This window comes from Belonocnema kinseyi, chromosome 6 (assembly GCF_010883055.1).
Source record: "Belonocnema kinseyi isolate 2016_QV_RU_SX_M_011 chromosome 6, B_treatae_v1, whole genome shotgun sequence".
Classification (NCBI taxonomy): Eukaryota; Metazoa; Arthropoda; class Insecta; order Hymenoptera; family Cynipidae; genus Belonocnema; species Belonocnema kinseyi.
In genome coordinates this window covers 8,007,703-8,027,123 of record NC_046662.1, presented here as the reverse complement: position 1 = coordinate 8,027,123, position 19,421 = coordinate 8,007,703, and the positions used below count along the sequence as shown (strand labels likewise).

Below are 19,421 nucleotides of genomic sequence, written 5' to 3'. Positions count from 1 at the left end.
ATACGTACGTTCTTGCGCTCATTTTCGTACGTTTAATGCGCTTTAACTACATTTTTCGAAATATCTTAAATATTATTACTTAAATCGAAGTCTGTGATTTAAACTTCTGAGGAATTATAGCCATAAACTTAGCTTCATTTTTTCCATTTGTTTTTAAAGAAGGTTCTCAAAGCACCTATGGCTTTGAAGATTACATTCTCAATACGACAGTCGCGCCTCGCACTCGATAATTTGTGTCTAATTGAAAAACCTAATTTAGATATTTTGCTAGTCTTATTCAAATCTACTGAAGATAACGCTTTAAGCTTACGGATGGCTTGAAAACCAAAATTGCATTATTTTGAAAATGACCCAAATTTTTAAATTGTTTGGCTAATTAACAATTTTTATGAAAATAGTTTTGAAATAATTACACAGGCCCACGAGAAAAAGGCCTTGTCCACCAGACGAGATAAGCATTTCTATACGTTTTTGGGATCGCTGAATCCGAATCCGGGATTGATTTGACTCGGTCAGGTCGCATTTCATTCCTAACCTCAAAAAATGATGAGAGTTGGAACATTCATGGAAAAATCCAGAAAGCAAAGCGGTTATATGTTTATAGGATCGCTGAGTCCAATGTTACAGGTCATTTGACTCGGCGAGGTCGCATTCCATTCATAACCTTGAAAAAAATGAATTTAAACACCAAAAACTGTCCCTTTGACACGTGAAAGTAGATTTTATTTTTTTTCTTATGATATCTTGTTCTTTTATTCTCGAACCTACTGAAAATTTCTATATAGGTTCCTATATAGGAACCTACATAGGATCCTATATAGAAACCTACATATGAACCTATATAGGATCCTAAATAGGATCCTAAATGTTTCACCTATAGGTGCCGCGTGTAGGAAATGACATAGGATCCTATATAGTTGTCTGTATAGGACACGCCCTAATAAGGTACCTAATGGTACCTAAATAATGGTACTTAATGGTGCCTCATGGTACCTAATAGTACGTCGTATGTCTCTATGTGCACGTGGTGGACCAAAAAAACTTCTGCGCAGCCGTAGGTGACATAGAATACTACTGCGCATCTGGATATGTTTCTGTGTTCTGTATAATAAAAATTATAGTTCAAGTTAAATACGTTCTGTGAACAACATTTGCCATTATAATTATTAATTGATAATTATAATTCATTTATTTATTACGATTAATTATTTTATTTTTAATTATTAATTGATTCTCTTCATTTATAATAATTCGGATAACAAAAACATTACTTTAGTCGACTTTGTACAATTAACACAAAATTATTTATAATAATTTTAGTATTAAAAAGCACAAAGAAAAAAAATGTGTAAACTTTCCTCGTTCTTTCCAGAATCGACAGTGTAAATACTATGGGATTATAATTCTTCAAATAAATTATAAAGAAACCCTTCAAATTATTTATAATAACATCTACTCATTTACATCTTTAACTGTTTATACGATTATTTATAATACTGTTTTCAAGTTTTTCTCTCCAATTCACACATTCAGCGTTGAAAATGCTTAAAGTTCCTACTTGATTTCTTTTTAAAAATGGAGGTCGCCGTACGACTCGGCGTCGCGCCAACTAGGCGCCGACAACCCGATTGGTCACTGTTTGCGCGCTGAGTTTGAATTATATAAATATTCAGATTTAATATTTATGACTAATAATGATTGGAAAACGCATGAAAAGTAATTTCTTAATCCTAAATTAGAATTTTGGAGTAATCGATAAAAAAATAATGCAATTTCCATACACAAAACATGATTAATTCCCTTGTTAGGAAAAACAAAGATTTTTTTCATCAACTTAGCATCTTAAATGTTTAAAAATGTTAATAAAAAGGTAATAAGAAGTTTTAGTTTTAAGCAAAAAATACTAGTTTTGATAGTATAAATATGATTTAAATTCTTTGTATACAATATTATATATTTTATAATATTTATACAATAATTAATTAGTCACAGTACACATAACAGAAAATTTGTTTAGATTTCTAGAATCTAGACAACAAAATAAAAATTTTATTTATATATTTAGCTAATATTGTGTCACTTTTTTGTAATCCAGGTCTTCTTCAAGTTATTAAGAAACGCATGGTATAACATTCATCAGTGCAGTAATTAATTGTTCTTAATTCATTTTTGGTAATTTTAGTAATTTTCTTCCAAGTGACATTATCGGAAATAAACAAAATTTTAATTTTAAGACTCGGCAGAGACGAGATTAATCATTATGAATGATTTATTTCTCTGAATTCAGGATTCATGACCTCTTGTTCATTATAATTGAATTATTTATTATAAATATTAAATCTCAATATTTATATAATTCAAACTCAGCGCACAAACAGTGACCAATCGGGTTGTCCGTGGCTGGTCGGCGCGACGCAAGCGCAGTTTAAGAAGTTCCTAAGATTGGGGACACTGGTTGCGCGTGGCGTAACCATAATTTGTTGGATCATGAGTCGGGGTGTACTCTGCAGAGTGCAGACGCTTGTGTTTGGGTTGGCTTATGGCCTTATGCATGAACAACATAAACACAATAAAGGGCAAAAGGAGCGTAATCAATATTTCCTGTTAGTTAATTTAGATAATTTGAATACAAATGGCTGTTGTTATAGAAACAACAATAGGTGATTTTACCGTGGATTTATTTACTGACCAACGTCCACAAAGTAAGTAGATAAGAGTTGATACATGTCAAACATAACCTCATATAAATATTACCGTTTGAAGCGTATGAAGGATAGGGCCTATGTCAACTGGAGTAAATTGGCGGTTTTCTGATTTTCCGTACAAATATGACAAATATACAACTTACTATCAAGTGTCATTAGCCGGTGATAATATTATCAATTGATGCGATTGAACTAACCTCAAAAATCAATCGCCTCATTTTACGCAACTCTTTTTTGAAATAGAAGTTTGTATACTGAAAAAAACTGTTTCCTTGAATAATTTTAGAGTAAAATAAAATTTTATAATGTTCAAGTTAGTTGAGGTTGTAATTAGAAAATTTAATTTCACTCAAAAATGATTAATTTCTATTTCAAAGAGGAGTTGGTCTTCGTTTCTGAAATATATTTAAATCCAGTATTTATTGAGTAAAATAAAGTGATTGAATCTAGACCGTGAGTCCAAATATTAAAAATTTCGCTTGCTATTCTGCCAATTTAAGCAAAATAGAATATTCGGTACAGTGGTTTGGCACTTAGGGAATTATTTAAGTTTAACCATTTTTAAAAAACACTAGGCGCGGCAAACGAAATTCTAAAATACACGGATGAATAATAAATTTTATAAAGATTCAAATTGCCAAAGTTAGTTAAGCGTTTTAAGTTTAAAGCATGAGTTAAAATAAATAAATGTATGCAAAATATTTCGACAAGTCAACATTTCAAGTGAAAATATATGGCTTTTAAACAAAACAGTTGAAATTTGTTCAAAAAAGTTACTGTTTAACCAAATAGTTGGACTTTCTACGTAACTAATTAAATTTTTAAGACAATTATGGGTATTGAACCAAACAGCTAAATTTTTAACAAAGTAGTTCAAATTTCAAGCAAGTAGTCAAATTTTAAACCACAAAAAACAAATTTTCAGCAATATAGTTCAACCCTCTACAGAATTTTGTTTTGCTAGAAGAGATGAATTTTTAAACTAAAAACGCTTTTTAAACAAAAAACAGTTGAATGCAACCGGAAAAGATTAATTTTCAACCAAATATGATCAGATTTTTTTTTTTACCAAAGGAGATCAATTTTAAGAACAAAAAAGCCGAATTTTGAACCAAGAGAGAGAAAAAATTCCCATGAATTGGTGTATTTTCAAACAAAAAAAAGATGAATTTTCTACATAAAGTCGCATTTTCAAACTGAAAGTATGAATTTTTAACAAAAAAGTTACTTTTTAAACAAAAAAGATTTTAATTTTAAATCAAATACAGTTTAATTCATCCGAAAAAGACGAATAAAAAAAGCTGAATCCTTAACCAATTTAGGTAATTTTCTACAAAATTGTAGTTTAATTTTCAATCAAAATTGTTAAGATTTTTTTAACAACAGATATAAGTTTTGATACAAGAAAGCCGAATTTTGAACTAAGAGTGAAAAAAATTTTCCACTGAATTGTTGTATTTTCGTACAAAAAGATGATTTTTTTACGAAACAGTTTTATTTTAAAACTGAAAATATGAATCTGCAACAAAAACTTAACTTTTTAACGAAAAAAGATTTGAAATTCAAATAACAGTTGAATTAAACTGGAAAAAGATAATTTAAAAAAATAGGTGAACCGACAACCAAATCATATATCATTTCTACCAAAATAGTTGAATTTGAAAGCAAAAAATATGAGATTTTTTTACCGAAAGATATTAATTTTGAAACGAAAATTACGAATTTTGAACAAAGAAAGAAGTAAAAATACCAATAAATTCTTGAATTTTTAAACAAACAACAAATATTTTAATTTTAAATGAAACAGTTTAATTGAATCGAAAAAGACAAATTTTTAACAAGAAAAAAACAACTGAATCCTCAACCAAACCAGATAATTTTCTGCCAAAAGATATAAATTTGGATGCAATAATGCCGAATTTCGAACCAAGAGTGAAAAAAATGTTGCGTTGAATTGTTGTATTTTCATACCAAAAAGTTTTTTTTTTCACAAAACAGTTTCATTTTCAAACTGAAAATATGCATCTACAACAAAAACTTAACTTTTTAACGAAAAAAGATTTTCATTTCAAATCGCAGTTGAATTCAAGTTTCTACCAACATTTTCAACCAAAAATTATAAGATTTTTTTTCCAAAAGATATCAATTTTAAAACGAAAATGACGAATTTGGACAAAGAAAGAGAGAGAAATTCCAATAAATTGTTTATTTTTCAAACAAAAAGATGAATTTGTAACAAAATAAGTTATTTATCAATCAAAAAATATTTTTATTTTAAATCAAATACAGTTTAATTCAACTTAAAAAGACGAATTTCCAACAAAATAACTGATACATCAACTGAATCAGATTAATTTTCTACCGAAATAGTAGTTTAATTTTCAAAAAAATAAGATAAGATTTTTTTTACCAAAAGAGATCAATTTTAAAACCAAAAGGTCGAATTTTAAACCAAGAGAGAGAGACGAGAATGTCCACTGAATTGGTGTATTTTCATACCAAAAAGATGAATTTTTTAGAAAAAAGTTTCATTTTCTAATTGAAAATATAAATTTTCAACATAAAAACAACTTTTTTACGAAAAAAGATTTTAATTTCAAATCACAGTTGAATTCAACTGAAAAAGACGAATTAAAGAAAAAATTGCTGAAACGTCAACCAAATCATATTAGATTTCTACCAAAATATTTAAACTTACAAGCAAAAAATATGAAAACTGTTGTATTTTCAAACCAAAAAGATTATTTTTTTATAAAACAGTTTCATTTTTACAGTAAGGATAGGAATTTTCAACAAAAAATTTACTTTTCAACCAAATAAATGAATCGTCAACGTTGAATACAATAGTTGACATTATTTTAACAAAAAAGACAAATTTTCAACAAAATAGCTAAGCCCTCAACCAAATCAGATTAGTTGTCTATCAAAATAATTAAATTTTCAACCAAAAAGGATCAGATTTCTTTACTAAGAGATATCAATTTTGAAACGAGAAAAGCCGAATTTTGAACCAAGAAAGAAATAAAAACTCCACTAAATTATGTAATTTTCAATAAAAAAAGATTAATTTTTCACAAAAAAGTTTCATTTTCAAACTAATAATATGAATTTTCAACAAAAAAGTTACTTTCCAATTAAATAATTAAACTTTTCAACAAAATATAGGGAATTCACAATGAAAAATATAATAGTTGATATTACTTAAACAAAAAAAGATTTTTATTTGAAATCAATCACAAAAAACACAAATTAAGTTAAAGGTAACTAAAATTAAAGTTCGAATTTACTGCTAAAATAGTGAGCAAGTTACTTTTTAAAATAGTAACCAAGTTATCCTAAAAGTTACAAATAAATTTACAGTACAATGCGTAATTCAAAATTTTTTTGTTTTAAAAATTTTCCATTTCAAATTTTTATTTTCAAGCTTAAATTTTTAATTTAAAAAATGTTTGAATGTTTTCTTAAAGGATTGAACAAATACAAAATAAAAAACTTTGATGTTGAAAATTTTGAATAAAAAACATTTTTATTTAATAAATAAATAAATTTTGTTTAAATTTATCTGTACTTTGAGCAATAAAAAGTGAACACAAACGATTTGACAAAAATATTTTAAATCAGTTCAAAATTTAAGAATTTTCAGATTGTGCCTAAAAGTTTATAAACTATTTCCAACTTAAAAATAACTCCATGATGATATATTCATAATTAAAGGATTTTATTAAATTTAAAAAGGATTTTATTAAATTAAAAATATTCTTTCAATCTAAAATATTATATTTTTAACTAAACCAAATTTAACTAAATTTAACTAAATTTAACTAAACCAAATATTTAAAAGCAAAGAATCTTTAACTCAATTGTTCGACATAGAAAGCCTGGATTCGTTAAAATTTCGAAGAGCCTTTAAACTTTGAACGCTACAATTTTAATTATTGTATTTGAAAAAAATATAAAAAAGTTAAAAAATTATCATGCAAATTTTAGAAAGTTTTCTTAAAATCTTCTAGCATTTTTTTTTGAAAATTTTGTTTAAATCTTCGAAAAACTTTCTAAATATTCTGTTAAAATAATTTTTCAAAATGAAAAATTATTTTTAATTTTCCTACGAATCTTAAGACAATGGTTTTATTCTTTTGAAGCCTTTCGAATAATAAATCTTCAATTGTTATTTATATATCCATATAGTATAGAAATTTTCTGAAATTTACAAGATTTTCTGAAAATTGTAGAAAAAATGCAATTAATTTTTACAGATATTTAGAAGTTCTGAAAAAATTTTCAATTTAAAACAATTTCTAGATTTCTCAAGATTTAAAAAGAAAATAATTGAACTTCTAATTTAAGAAGTGTTCAGTTAAATTTTGTTTTAATTTTTTAATATTTAATGTTTTCTAGCTTAAAATTCCTTAAAATTATATATTTTTGAAAATTTTAAAGTTCATTGAATAATTTTTTTACTTAGAACATTGAAAATGATAACGTGGATTTATATATTTTTTAAATTGAAAAATGTTAGTACCTTTGAGTGCTTTCATTTGCAGCTTTAGTGCTCCATTTTTTTTATTTCCTTGGCCGTTAAAAATGTTTGCGAACCGGGAAATGAACGGGAATTTATTTCGTCGATTAAAACTGTGATTGGACGGCGCCAAAAACTGCCTTTGACATGATTTCCATTCATTATTCACAATGTAAAGTTATAAAAAATTATATAAATGGTCTATAAAAAGTTTAAACAATTTTGAATAAATTTTTGCAAAGATATTAGTCATTTGCTTTTTAGGTGTTGTGGCCAATTATTGTTTTAGCTTTATAGATATAATTTTAAAGTTTTAATACTACTCTCGTGTATCTTGATTAACCAAATTCAATTAAAATACAAAAGTTTTTAGTTAAATCTATCGTAAGTAATTTTAAGAAAATTTGACAAGCGGACAACCCCAATAGCCCCAATTTCCCTATTCACCAAAGCCTTTGTTTGGTAACAGGGTCGAGAATTTCCGGCAAATAGCCTTCAGGTTGGTGACTTGACCCGGAAAAAATCGAAAATTTAATTGAAAAACGAAAAATTTCGGAGTAAAATGCAAGTTTTTATTATTTAAATAATTGTGGTCAATTCAGAAAAGTGATTTCTCCTTTATCTATATTTGTAGGGCATAGAAGTGTATTTATTCGTTTACGGATTTATTTACTTTTTTTAAAAATTCATCTACTTAGTTAAAAATTAATCTCATTTATTACAAATTAATTTTTTTATTGAAAATTCATATATGGTTGAAAATGTAACTACATTGTTAAAAATCAATTTTTTAAAAATAAAAATGTAACTATTGAGAATGGTGGTTGACCATTTCGCTACCTGGTGCCGAAAACTGGAACTAGAGAGAGTAGGTACAATTTTAAAGATGTATTTTAATTTGTGCATCAAATTCTTTTTATGATTATTTTGTGAAGTATAAAACAATGATTGAATACTAAAAACAAATCTTCATCAAAAATAAATAGAATGAAATTTGGACTAAAATTGCGTTCATTGTTGAAAGTATTTAGTTGTAATTTGAGATAATTTGTTAAAAGTTCATCTTTTTTGATAGAAAATTAATCTTTTTGGTTGAAATTCAATTATTTTGTAGAAAATTCATTGATTCGGCCAAAAAATTTTAAAATCTGGTAAAAAATGTATGCATTTTGTTAAAAAGTCGTCGTTTTTGGTATAGAATCGATTTTTTAAATTAAATCCAAGTATTTTTTATTTTTATAATAATTAGTCACAGATTGAATTTTCCTCTTAAACAGTGAAAAAAATACATTTTTGTCAAATAGGTTTAAAAAAACCTAATTTTCAGATCCGATTTTTAAATAGTAAATATTTCATGTATGAATTAATAAAAATTCACATTGAGTTCATTTTTGCTTCAAAAGAGGTCCATTTAAGTTTATAATCTTTTGAAAGTCACAGGAAATAGTGCAATAATTGTTTTTTTTTTCGTTTTTTTTTCGAAATATATTTCTGTCAAAAAATGTTTTTTTTTTCACCGTATAATATATAAATTCCATATAAAACCCTTTGTTTCTGATACATACTTACTTTTATTATCCAATAAATACTTTAAACTCCGCAAAAAAAATCTTCTTAAACACTTTTATGCACAATTTAAAATGCATATTTAAAATCATACCTATTCTTTCTAGTTCGGATTTTTGTCACCAGGTGGCACATCGCAGTTTAAACATTCCCAATTCCAGTAGAAAATTGAACTATTTTGCTGAAAATCCATTTTTTTTTGTTTGTTAAGAAAATGATATTTGAAATTTCGATATTAAACTAGTTCGAAAATTTATCTATTTTGTGCAAAATTCGCCTTTTTTTTTGAAGAAAATTAATCTTTAGGTTTGAAAATTCATCTTTTCTCCTTCAAAATTCAATAATTTGTTTGAAAATTAATCTTATTGTTTAAAAATTTTTCTTTTCGGATAAAAATTCAAGTATTCAAGTTAAATATTAATCAATTTAGTTGAGAATTCATTTTTCATTTTGGAAATAGAATTACTTGGTTAACAGTTAAACTCTTTTCAAAATTATTTTTACTTTTTAATAATTCAAAATTAGTTTTTAGTTGAAAATTCGTCTTTTTTTGACAGAAATCAATGTTCGTGGATAAAAAATCATATTTTTAGTCAAAAATGTATTTATTTCATTCAAATCTTCATCATCTTATTCCAAAATTGCTAGTTTTAGTTTGAATTTCAACAATTATAGTCAAATATTAAAAATTTTATTTGAAATTTAATCACTTTGTTTGAAAATGTAACTATTTTTTTAAGTTAGTTTTTTTTTGTTGAATGTAATTTCTTTAATGACAATTTAGCTTATTTCACTTCATGTCTAAAAATTATTCGTTTGGGTTAAAAATTAAATTATTGCAGTTAAATATTTATCATTTTAGTTGAAAATTCATCTTTTAGTTTGCAAATAGAATTATTTGGTTAAAAATTGCTCTTTTGTTGAAAATTATTGTTATTTTTTTAATATCCATAATTTTAATTGAAAATTCATTTCTTGGGTTGAAAATGAGCTATTTGTTTAAAAAATTATTTTTTCTTTGGATGAAAAGGAATTATTTCCCGAAAAATTTCGATTAAAAGTTGATTTTTTTCTAGTTTAAAATTCAAGAATTTGGTTGAAAATCTGTCGCCTTTAATTAAAAATTCAACTATTTCATTACAAAAATCAAGTTTTTTGTTTTTTAAAAATTGTATTTTTGGTAGAAAATTAATTTTGTTCTTAAAAATTCATCTTTGTGGTTGAAAATTCAAGTATTTCAGTTATAGATTCACCATTTTGGTTGAAAATTTATCTTTTTGGTCAAAAATTCAACTATTCCCGTTTTATTGAAAATTTATAGTTTTTAGTGGAAAAATCAAGGATTTTTTTTTTCAAAATTCAGTTATTTTGAAAGTTTTCGCTATTTTGTGTTAAAGTATGTTTAGAATGAACGTGATAAATTAAAATTGATGTTTAAATTTGCGGAAAATCTTAATATTTTACTTTTAATTGACTGAAAATTAATTTCTTTAACTAAAAATTTGAATGTTCATTTTTTTGCTGAAAATTGATTATTTTTTATTGGCTATTTAATTGAAAATCCAAACATTTTGTTAAAAATAGATTTTTGTGTGTGGAAAATTACCTTTTTTCAATTTAATCTTCTTGTTTAAAAATTCATCTTTTCGTTTTAGTTCAATTTCAGTTATTCAATTTTTGGTTGAAAAATGATCTTCTCAAATGGAAAATTCGCCATTTTGGTAGCAATTAATCTTCTTGGTTGAAAACTCATCTTTTTGGACTAAATTTTTATTATTTTGTTCAAATTTTCATCATCTTAGTTGAATATTTCATAGTCTTAGTTAAAAATTGATGTGTTTGGTTGAAAATTATTCATTTTTTTAACTTAAAATTTTATTATTTAAGTTTTGCTTTGACAATTTTTTTTTAATTTTTGTTAATTTACAAATTCAACTATGTCAGTTAAAGATTCATTGTTTTTGTTGAAAACGCACGTTTTTGTTTAAAATTGAACTGTTCCACAAGTTTCATAATTTTGATTAGAAATTAATTCATGAGTTAGGTTCAAAATTAATTTTATTAACTAAAAATGTAACTATGCCATTTTTGGTCAAATTTTGATTTTTTCAGTTTAAAAACAAACTATTTAGTTGAAAATTTGTCTCTTTTAATTAAAAATTCTACAATTTCGTTATGAATTCATTGTTTTTTTAACTGTCTTTTTTGCTAGTAAATAAACCTTTTTGTTTGAAAATTGATCTCTGTGGTTAAAAATGCAAGTATTTCAGTTAAATATTCATCAATTTTTATAACTGAAAGTTTAACAATTCCACTTTTGTTGAAAATTGTTATTTTTTAGTGTAAAATTCAAGTATTTGTTTCAAAAATCCGTTATTTTGAAATTGTTCGCTCTGTTTCGTTAAAGAATGCTTAGCATGAATGTTATAAATTAAAATAAGTGTTTGAGTTTTGCGGCAAATATGAATATTTTACTTTTAATTAACCGAGAAAATTTAAAAAAAAAACTTGACCTGGGAATTTCGAATCGCCAACCTGACTTTGTTGCTAAACCGGAGGAATCGAAGCGTAAACAGTCAGGGACGTCTGAACCGTTTCCAATTATGAAACATAATATTGCGCAATTTCGTCATGCGAGTACCCGCGCACTGCGCTGCTTGAAATCTAATTGAATTGAATTACAATGTTTCTTCTTTTAGCTTGTCGGAACTTTCTGAAACTATGCAAAATCAAGTATTACAACTGGAATTTATTCCACTCAGTTCAAAGCAATTTCATAGCGCAAACAGGAGATCCCACATCCACGGGAAAAGGAGGAGAAAGCATTTATGGACAAGTTTTGGGTGAAAAGGCACGATATTACGAAGCCGAACAAATGCCAAAAATTAAGCATGACCGAGCTGGTCTATTGTCAATGGTTGACTGTGGAAACAACATGTTGGGATCTCAATTTTTCATCACTCTAGCACCCAGCCTGCAGTCACTGGATGGACAGCATTGCGTTTTCGGCGAAATTTCGGAAGGACTAGAGATCATTTTAAAATTGAATGAAGCAATTTGCGATGACAGCGATAGGCCTTATCAAGACATACGAATTTCACATACGGTTATTTTAGAGGATCCGTATGATGATCCAAAAGGTCTTGTAATACCAGACAGAAGCCCAGAACCTACACAGGAAGTTTTGACGGTAATTTACTGCTTTTTTTTATCATCTCTATGTTATAAAATGAACTTGCCGCCGCTGCTACTGCTTTAGGAATCGATACACTCTTTAAGTGCCCACCCTACCTCCCTTAATGCACGCGCACACTTTCTTAAATGCCCGATAGTCTCCATAAGTGCCTCCTACCTTCATTACTGTCTGTCCAACCTCCCTAAATGCCCACTACCTTTTGTAACTTCTCTTTAAATGCCGACTTCCTTCCTATCTGCCCGTCCAACCTCTCTAAATGCCTGCTACCTCTCTAAATGCATTTATTAAATCCTAATGCATGTAAAATCCCACCAAAAATCTTTCGAATTCATTAGTTTGGTTGGAAATTAAATTTTTTACCTGAAAATTCACATATTCCATTTTTAATTGAGAATTGATATTTTTAATTCAAAATTCCAATTGTTTGTTCAAATAATTGTCTTTCTAGTTACAAATTCAACAATTTTGTTGAAAATTCATATAATTTGTTAAAAAATGGTATTTTTTTTGTAGATAATTAATTTTTTTAGTTGGAAATTTGTTGTTTTTTTTTCTTGTGAAAGATGAATTTTTTAACGAAAAATATAACTATTCGATTTTTGATTAAAAATTAATCTGCTAGGTTTAAAATTTAATGATTTCAATCAAAGATTGGTCATTTTAGTTGATAATTCATCATTTTAGTTGAAAAATAATATTTAAAATTGAAAATTTAATTATTTTATTTTTTATTGAAAGTTGATATTTTTAGTTCAAAATTGCACTACTTGGTTGATTATTTGTCTTTTTAGTTAGAAAATGAACATATTTTTTACAAGTTAATGTAATTTTTAACAAAAAATCTTTTTGTATATAGTTTTAATCTTTTTAGATAAAAATTCAAATATTTCGATTAAATATTCATCATTTTAGTCGAAAACTCATATTTTTTGTGGAAAATAAAATTATTGAGTTAAAAGTTAAACTCTCTCTAATAAACTTTCATTTATTACAGTAAAAAATTTAACATCTAATGAAATATTTATTACTTCTTTGAAATTTTTTTTGTTTTTTGTTGTGAAAAATAAAATTTTTTTTAACTGCAAATTTAACTATTCAATTTTTGGTTAAAAATTCACAATTTTAGTTAAAAATTAGTCTTTTTAGCTTAAAATTATAATTATTTTAATTGAAAATTCACCATTTAAGTTGATAATTCACCAGATTGGTTGAAATTAAATTTTTTTAAACTGAAAGTGCAATTATTTCATTTTTAATTGAAAAGTGATATTTTTAGTTCAATATTTAACTATTTGGTCTTTTTTAAATTAAAAATTCAACGATATCGTTGAAAATTCAGACATCTTAGTAAAAATGGTATTTTTTGGTAGAAAATACATTTTTTAGTTAAAAATTCAAATGTTACGATTAAATATTCATCATTTTAGATGAAAATTCATGTTTTTAGTTGAAAATAATATTATTTGTTTGATGTTAAACTCTATTTTTTTGTAAATCATCTGGCCCAGTTAAACATTCAGCATTTTAGTGAAATTTTTGGTCACTTCCGTAGAAAATTTGTTTGTTTTTTGTTATGAAAAATAATTTTCTTTCAACTGAAAATTTAACTATTCAATTTTTGGTTAAAAATTCACCATTTTTGTTAAAAATAAATCCTTTTTACTTAAAATTATAATTATTTTAATTGTAAATTTATCATTCAAGTTGATACATCATCAGTTTGGTTGAGATTTAATTTTTTAAACTGAAAGTGCAATTATTTTATTTTTAATCAAAAATTGATATTTTTAGTTCAATATTCAACTATTTGGTCTTTTTTAAGTTAAAAATTCAACGATATCGTTGAAAATTCAAATACTTTTGTAAAAATGGTATTCATTTTTTAGTTTATAATTCAAATATAATGTTAAATATTCATCAATTTTGTCGAAAATTCAACTTTTTTGTTGAAAATAAAATTATTTGTTTAAAAGTTAACTCTGTTTTAAAATTAATGTTTCAAACTGAAAATTTAATTATTCGCTTTTTGTTTGAAAATTGATATTCTTAGTTAAAAATTCAACTATTTGGTTGCGTATTTGTCTTTTTAGTTACAAATTTAACAATTTTGCTGAAAATTCATGTACTTTGTTAAAAATCGTATTTTTTGGTAGAAAATTAATTTTTTTAGTTACAAATTCAAGACAGGACATATTTCTGAAGTGTCTTTAATTTATTAAAAATATATCAGGGCATTTTCAAAGATTCCGATAAATTTTTAATAAATTTCAACCATTTGATGGAATTTTCAAGATTTAAGGATATCTTTAAATCTTTTAAGGTATTTTCAAGAGCTTTTAATTTAAATTTAAAAAGTATGGAATTCAAGGGTTCCACTTTGACTGCTTTAATTTGTTGTTTATTATTTATTACTTTATATGGAAAAATGTTTAGAATATAGTTTGATTTTTTAAATTTCATTGGCCGTGAAAAATGTTTGCGAACCGGGAAATGACCGGGAATTTTTTTCTTCGATTAAAACGGCCACCCTGAGCCTTCTGAATTAAACATATTTGCATTTTTTTTCATAATTAAAAAAAAATCAAAATTCAAGAAAAATATTGATTGGACCGTTAGACCTAAAAATGATAATAATTGAATCCCTAGATACTGGTAAAAGACATTATTTATAATAAACTCGCGGTCCAACTATGAAAAATCATACCTGGCATTGTTCGGGAATTTTTTCCTGGATTTGAGGTTTTGATTTAAAAATTATATTTGATTTGATCATGCAGAGTGATCGGATAGGTGCAGATGAGGTAATTGACGACATGGAAGGCATGACTGCAGAAGAGATCAAAGAAATGCAAAAAGAGAAAGAAGCAAAGGCGCGAGCAACGATATTGGAAATTGTCGGTGATATACCGGATGCTGATATGGCCCCACCGGAAAATGTTCTATTTGTCTGTAAACTAAATCCCGTTACTAATGATGACGACTTGGAAATTATTTTTAGTCGGTTTGGAAAAATTGTTGGGTAAGTATTCATTTTAATCAATTGCGTTCAAATGAACCAGTTTTTAGGGCCAAAAATGTTCCTTCCGAAACTAAAAAGTATTTTCTGTTCAACTCTTTTTCCTACTAAGAAAATCTAACTACTTCTGGTTCAGAATTTATCTTTCTTTATTTAAATTTTTAGAATGTGGTACAAAATTTAATTATTTTGTTGAAATGTCAACAATTTAGTTAAAAAAGACATCGCTTTTGGTTGAGTTTCACAATTTTGTTGAAATTTGTTTTCTTTCTTGACTGAAAATTTCAATTTTGGTTGAAAATTCGACTTTTTGATGGAAATTTCATATTTTTGTACTTAAAAAATAAATATTTTTTAAAAATTAATATTTTGTGGTTAAAAATTTAACTATTTTGTTGAAAATGCATCTTTTTAGTTGATCATTTATATTTTATTGATAAAATGCTTTTGAAATTGAAAATTAATCCCTTTTAGTTACAAATTCAACTATTTTGTTGAAAATTTATATATTTTGTTTATATTTAACGGTTTTTGATTCACAATTAAAATTTTCTTTGGTTGAAATATCAACTTTTACATTTCTCGTTGAGAATACATCAGTTTTGCTTAAAAATTCAACTACTTGATCAAAAGTTGAACTGATTTTAAGAAATCAATTTTTTTTTTAAAACATTTTTTCTTGATTGAAAAATCTTTCTTGGTTGAAAATTCAACTCTTTCGTTCAAAATTCGTTTTCGGTTTAGAAATTTATCTCTCTTTTGCTAAAAATCTAATGTTTTTTAGTTAAAAATTCAACTGTTTTGTTGAAAATTATTTGTTTTCGCTTATTATTCAACAATTTGGTGGAAAATTTCTCTGTTTCTAGTTGTAAGTTTTACTGATTCTTTTTTAATTTAATTTTTTTGTTCCAAATTCATTAGTTTGGTTGAAATTTCATTTTTTTCAACTGAAGAATCAACTATTTCATTCGTGTTGTAAAATAATTGATCTTTTTTAGTTGAAAAATCAACTATTTTTTCTTCACAATTCAAGTATTTTGTTCAAAATTGATCCTTTGTGGTTTAAATTTTAACTGTGTAGTTGAAAATGATCTGCTTTCGCATATTATTCAACTTTTTTTTTAAAATTTGTCTGCTTTTGTTAAATTCAACTATTTTTTGTTTAAAATTAAAATCTTTTTTGTTGGAAATGTCAAGTACAAAGTTTTTCGTTGATAATTCATCTTTTTTATTAAAATTTTAACAATTTAGTCAAAAATTGAACTATTTTGCTTAGATTTCTTTAAAATTAATTTTGTCAACTAAAGATAAAGCGAATTCATTTTTAGTTGAAAACGTATTCCTTGTTGTTAAAAATTCAACTATTTTGTTGAAAACTCGTCTATTTTGGTTTAATTCAACTGTTCTTTATTTAATACAAAAAAATTTTTTGTTGAAATATCAACTATTACATTTTTTATTGGGAATTCATATTTTTTGGTTAAAAGTTGAACTGTTTTTTTTTAAATCCATTTTTTCTTCTTCAAAATTCATTAGATTGGTTAAAAATTCATTATTCAAACTGAAGATTTAACTATTTGATTTTCCCTGGAAAATTTATCTTTTATATGTGAAAATTAACTATTTTTGCTTAAAAATTCAAGTATTTTGTTGAAAACTTATCTTTTCGAGGCAGAAATTTAATCTTTTTTGTTCAAAATTCATCTTTTTGACAGTAAATTTAATTATTTTGTTTAAAACTCAACAATTTTGTTGAAACTTTATTTTTTAAATTAAAATTGCAACTATTTTGTTGAAAATTATTCTTCTTGTTAAAAAATTAATCTTCTTGGTTGGAAATTCACCTATTTGGTTCAAAATTCGTCTTCGGTTTGTAAACTCATCTCTCTTCTGGTAAAAATCTAATATTTTTTATTTAAAAATGCATCTTAGTGGTTAAAAATTAATCTGTTTTGGCTGTGGATTCAACTGTTTTGTTAAAGATTCAGCTATTTTTTTGAAAATTCAAATATTTTGTTGAAAAACCAGCTTATCCAGCTTCAAAATTCAACTATTTTGTTTAAAATTCGATCTTATTTATAGTTCAAAATTCATTTCTTCAACTAAATATATAACCATTCCATTCTTACTTTGCAATTTATACTTTTTACTTAAAAATTCCACCATTTTGTTGGAAATCTATCCATTTTGTTGAAGATTCGCCTTTTTTTTTAGTAGAAAATTAATCTTTTTCGGTCAAAATTGAACTTTTTGGTTGAAAATTCAACTATTTGGTTAAATAATGTTTTCTTTTTTGCTTCTTCTTGTAAGTTGGCTTTCTCCAACTCTGAAATTTAAATATATCCAACTGTTTTGTATAAAATTCGTATTTTTGGCTTAAAAATTTCAGAATTTAGTTGACATTTTTTTCCTCGATTGAAAAGTCTTTCTTGGTTGAAAATTCGTCTATTATGGTCGAATTAAACTGTTTTTTATTTAATATTTTAAATTTTTTTGTTAAAATATCTTGAAAGTTGATTTCTTTTTCATTCATTTTTTTCTAAATTCATTAGCTTGGTTGAAAATTCATTTTTTAATCTTAAGGTTTAAATTTTTGGTTAAAAATTCATCTTTTTAATACCAAATTTAATTATTTTGTTGAAAAGTCAACGATGCTGTTGAAATTTTATCTTTTTTGGTTGAAAATTCAACTGTATAGTTGCAAATAATCTGTTTTGGCTTCGAATTCAACTATTTTGTTGAAGATTCGTCTTCAGTTTGGAAATTCATCTCTCTTTTGATAAAAATCTAATCTGTTTTGGTAAAAATTCAATTTTTTGGTTAAAAATTAATCTAATTTTGTTAAAGATTCATGTATTTTGTCGAAAATTCCACTATTTTGTTGAAGATTCTTTTATTTTGATTTAATTTAACTGTTTTTTATTTTATATTTAAAAATGTTTGAAATATCAAGTATTAATTTTTTTTATTGAGAATTCTTTTTTTTCGGTTGAAAGTTGCACTGTTTTTTTTTTTAATTCATTTTTTGTTTCAAAATTCATTAACTTTGTTTAAAAATCGCCTATTTGATTGAATTCGACTGTTTTTTATTTAATATTTAAATATGTTGAAATATCAAGTATTACTTTTTTTTATTGAGAATTATTTTTTTTTTTTTGAAAGTTGAACCGTTTTTTAATTCATTTTTTTCCAATATTTATTTAAAATTAAAATATTTTCTGGCTGAAATATTAAGTATTACATTTTTCGTTGAGACTTCATTTGTTTTGCCTAAAAGTTCTAGTGTTTTCAAGACATTCACTTTTTAAAATTAAAATTACAACTGTTTTGTTACAAATTCTTGCATTTTTTTTAACATTGGCGTTTTTTAATAGAAAATTAATTTTTTGGTTAAAAATGGAACTTTGTGGTTGAAAATTAATGTTCTGTTTGAAGATTCAACTGTTTTGTTGAAAATTCGTCTATTTTTGTTGAATTAAGCTGTTTTTCATTTAATTTTTAAATCTTTATTTTTTGAAATACCAACTATTACGTTTTTCGATGAGAATTAATTATTTTTTGGTTGAAAGGTTTTTTTTTCATTCATTTTTTGTTTGTTCAAAATTGATTAACCTGGTTTAAAATTCATTCTTTGCACTAAGGATTTAACTATTTAATTTTCGTTGGAAAATTGATCTTTCTTTTTTTTTTGAAAAATCAACGATTTTTGCTTCAAAATTTAACTATTTTGTTTGAACTTTATCCTTTTTGGTGGAAATATCAACTGCGTAGTTGAAAATCATCTGTTTTAGCTTAATATTCAACTATTTTGTTGAAAATTTGGTTATTTAATGGAATTCGACTATTTTTTATTTAAAATTAAATTTTCTTTTTGTTGAAATATCAACTAGTTGAAAATGATCTGTTTTGGGTTAGTACTGAACTATTTTGTTGAAAATTCGTCTATTTGGTTAAATTTGACTGTTATTTATTTTATATTTAAATATGTTTGTTAAAATATCAAGTGTTACTTTTTATTGAGATTTCTTTCTTTTTTTGTGTTTTTTTTTTAAAGTTGAACTGCTTTTTTTAAATTCATTTTTTGTTTCCAAATTCATTAGTTTGGTTGAAAATTCATGTTTGTAACTGAAGATTTAACTTTTTCGTTGAAAAACTGATGTTTTTAGGTTGAAAAATAAAATATTTTTACTTCAAAATTTAAGTTTCTTTTTTAAATTTGTTTTTTCGAGGCTAAAACTTAAACTTTTTAATTAAAACTTTCATCTTTTTGATAATACATTTAATTATTTTGTTGAAAACTCAACAATTTTGTTTAAACTTTATCCTTTTTTGTTGAACATTCAAGCTTGTAGTTGAAAATGATCTGTTTTGGCTTAGTATTCAATTATTTTGTTGAAAATTCGTCTATTTGGTTGAATT

The 19,421-nt window shown here is 24.9% G+C and overlaps 1 protein-coding gene across 1 annotated transcript in view; it reads left to right on the top strand.

Annotated features, from left to right (window-relative positions):
• Window positions 1-2,512: 2,512 nt before the first annotated feature.
• The window catches only part of LOC117174425 (peptidyl-prolyl cis-trans isomerase sig-7), an 18,861-nt gene continuing 1,952 nt past the window's right edge, over window positions 2,513-19,421 (top strand). Inside the window, exons 1-3 of the mRNA XM_033363538.1 lie at window positions 2,513-2,702; window positions 11,490-11,980; window positions 14,764-15,005. Coding sequence (XP_033219429.1) covers window positions 2,633-2,702; window positions 11,490-11,980; window positions 14,764-15,005 — 803 coding nt within the window. The 5' untranslated portion in view covers window positions 2,513-2,632. The remainder of the gene's footprint in view (window positions 2,703-11,489; window positions 11,981-14,763; window positions 15,006-19,421) is intronic.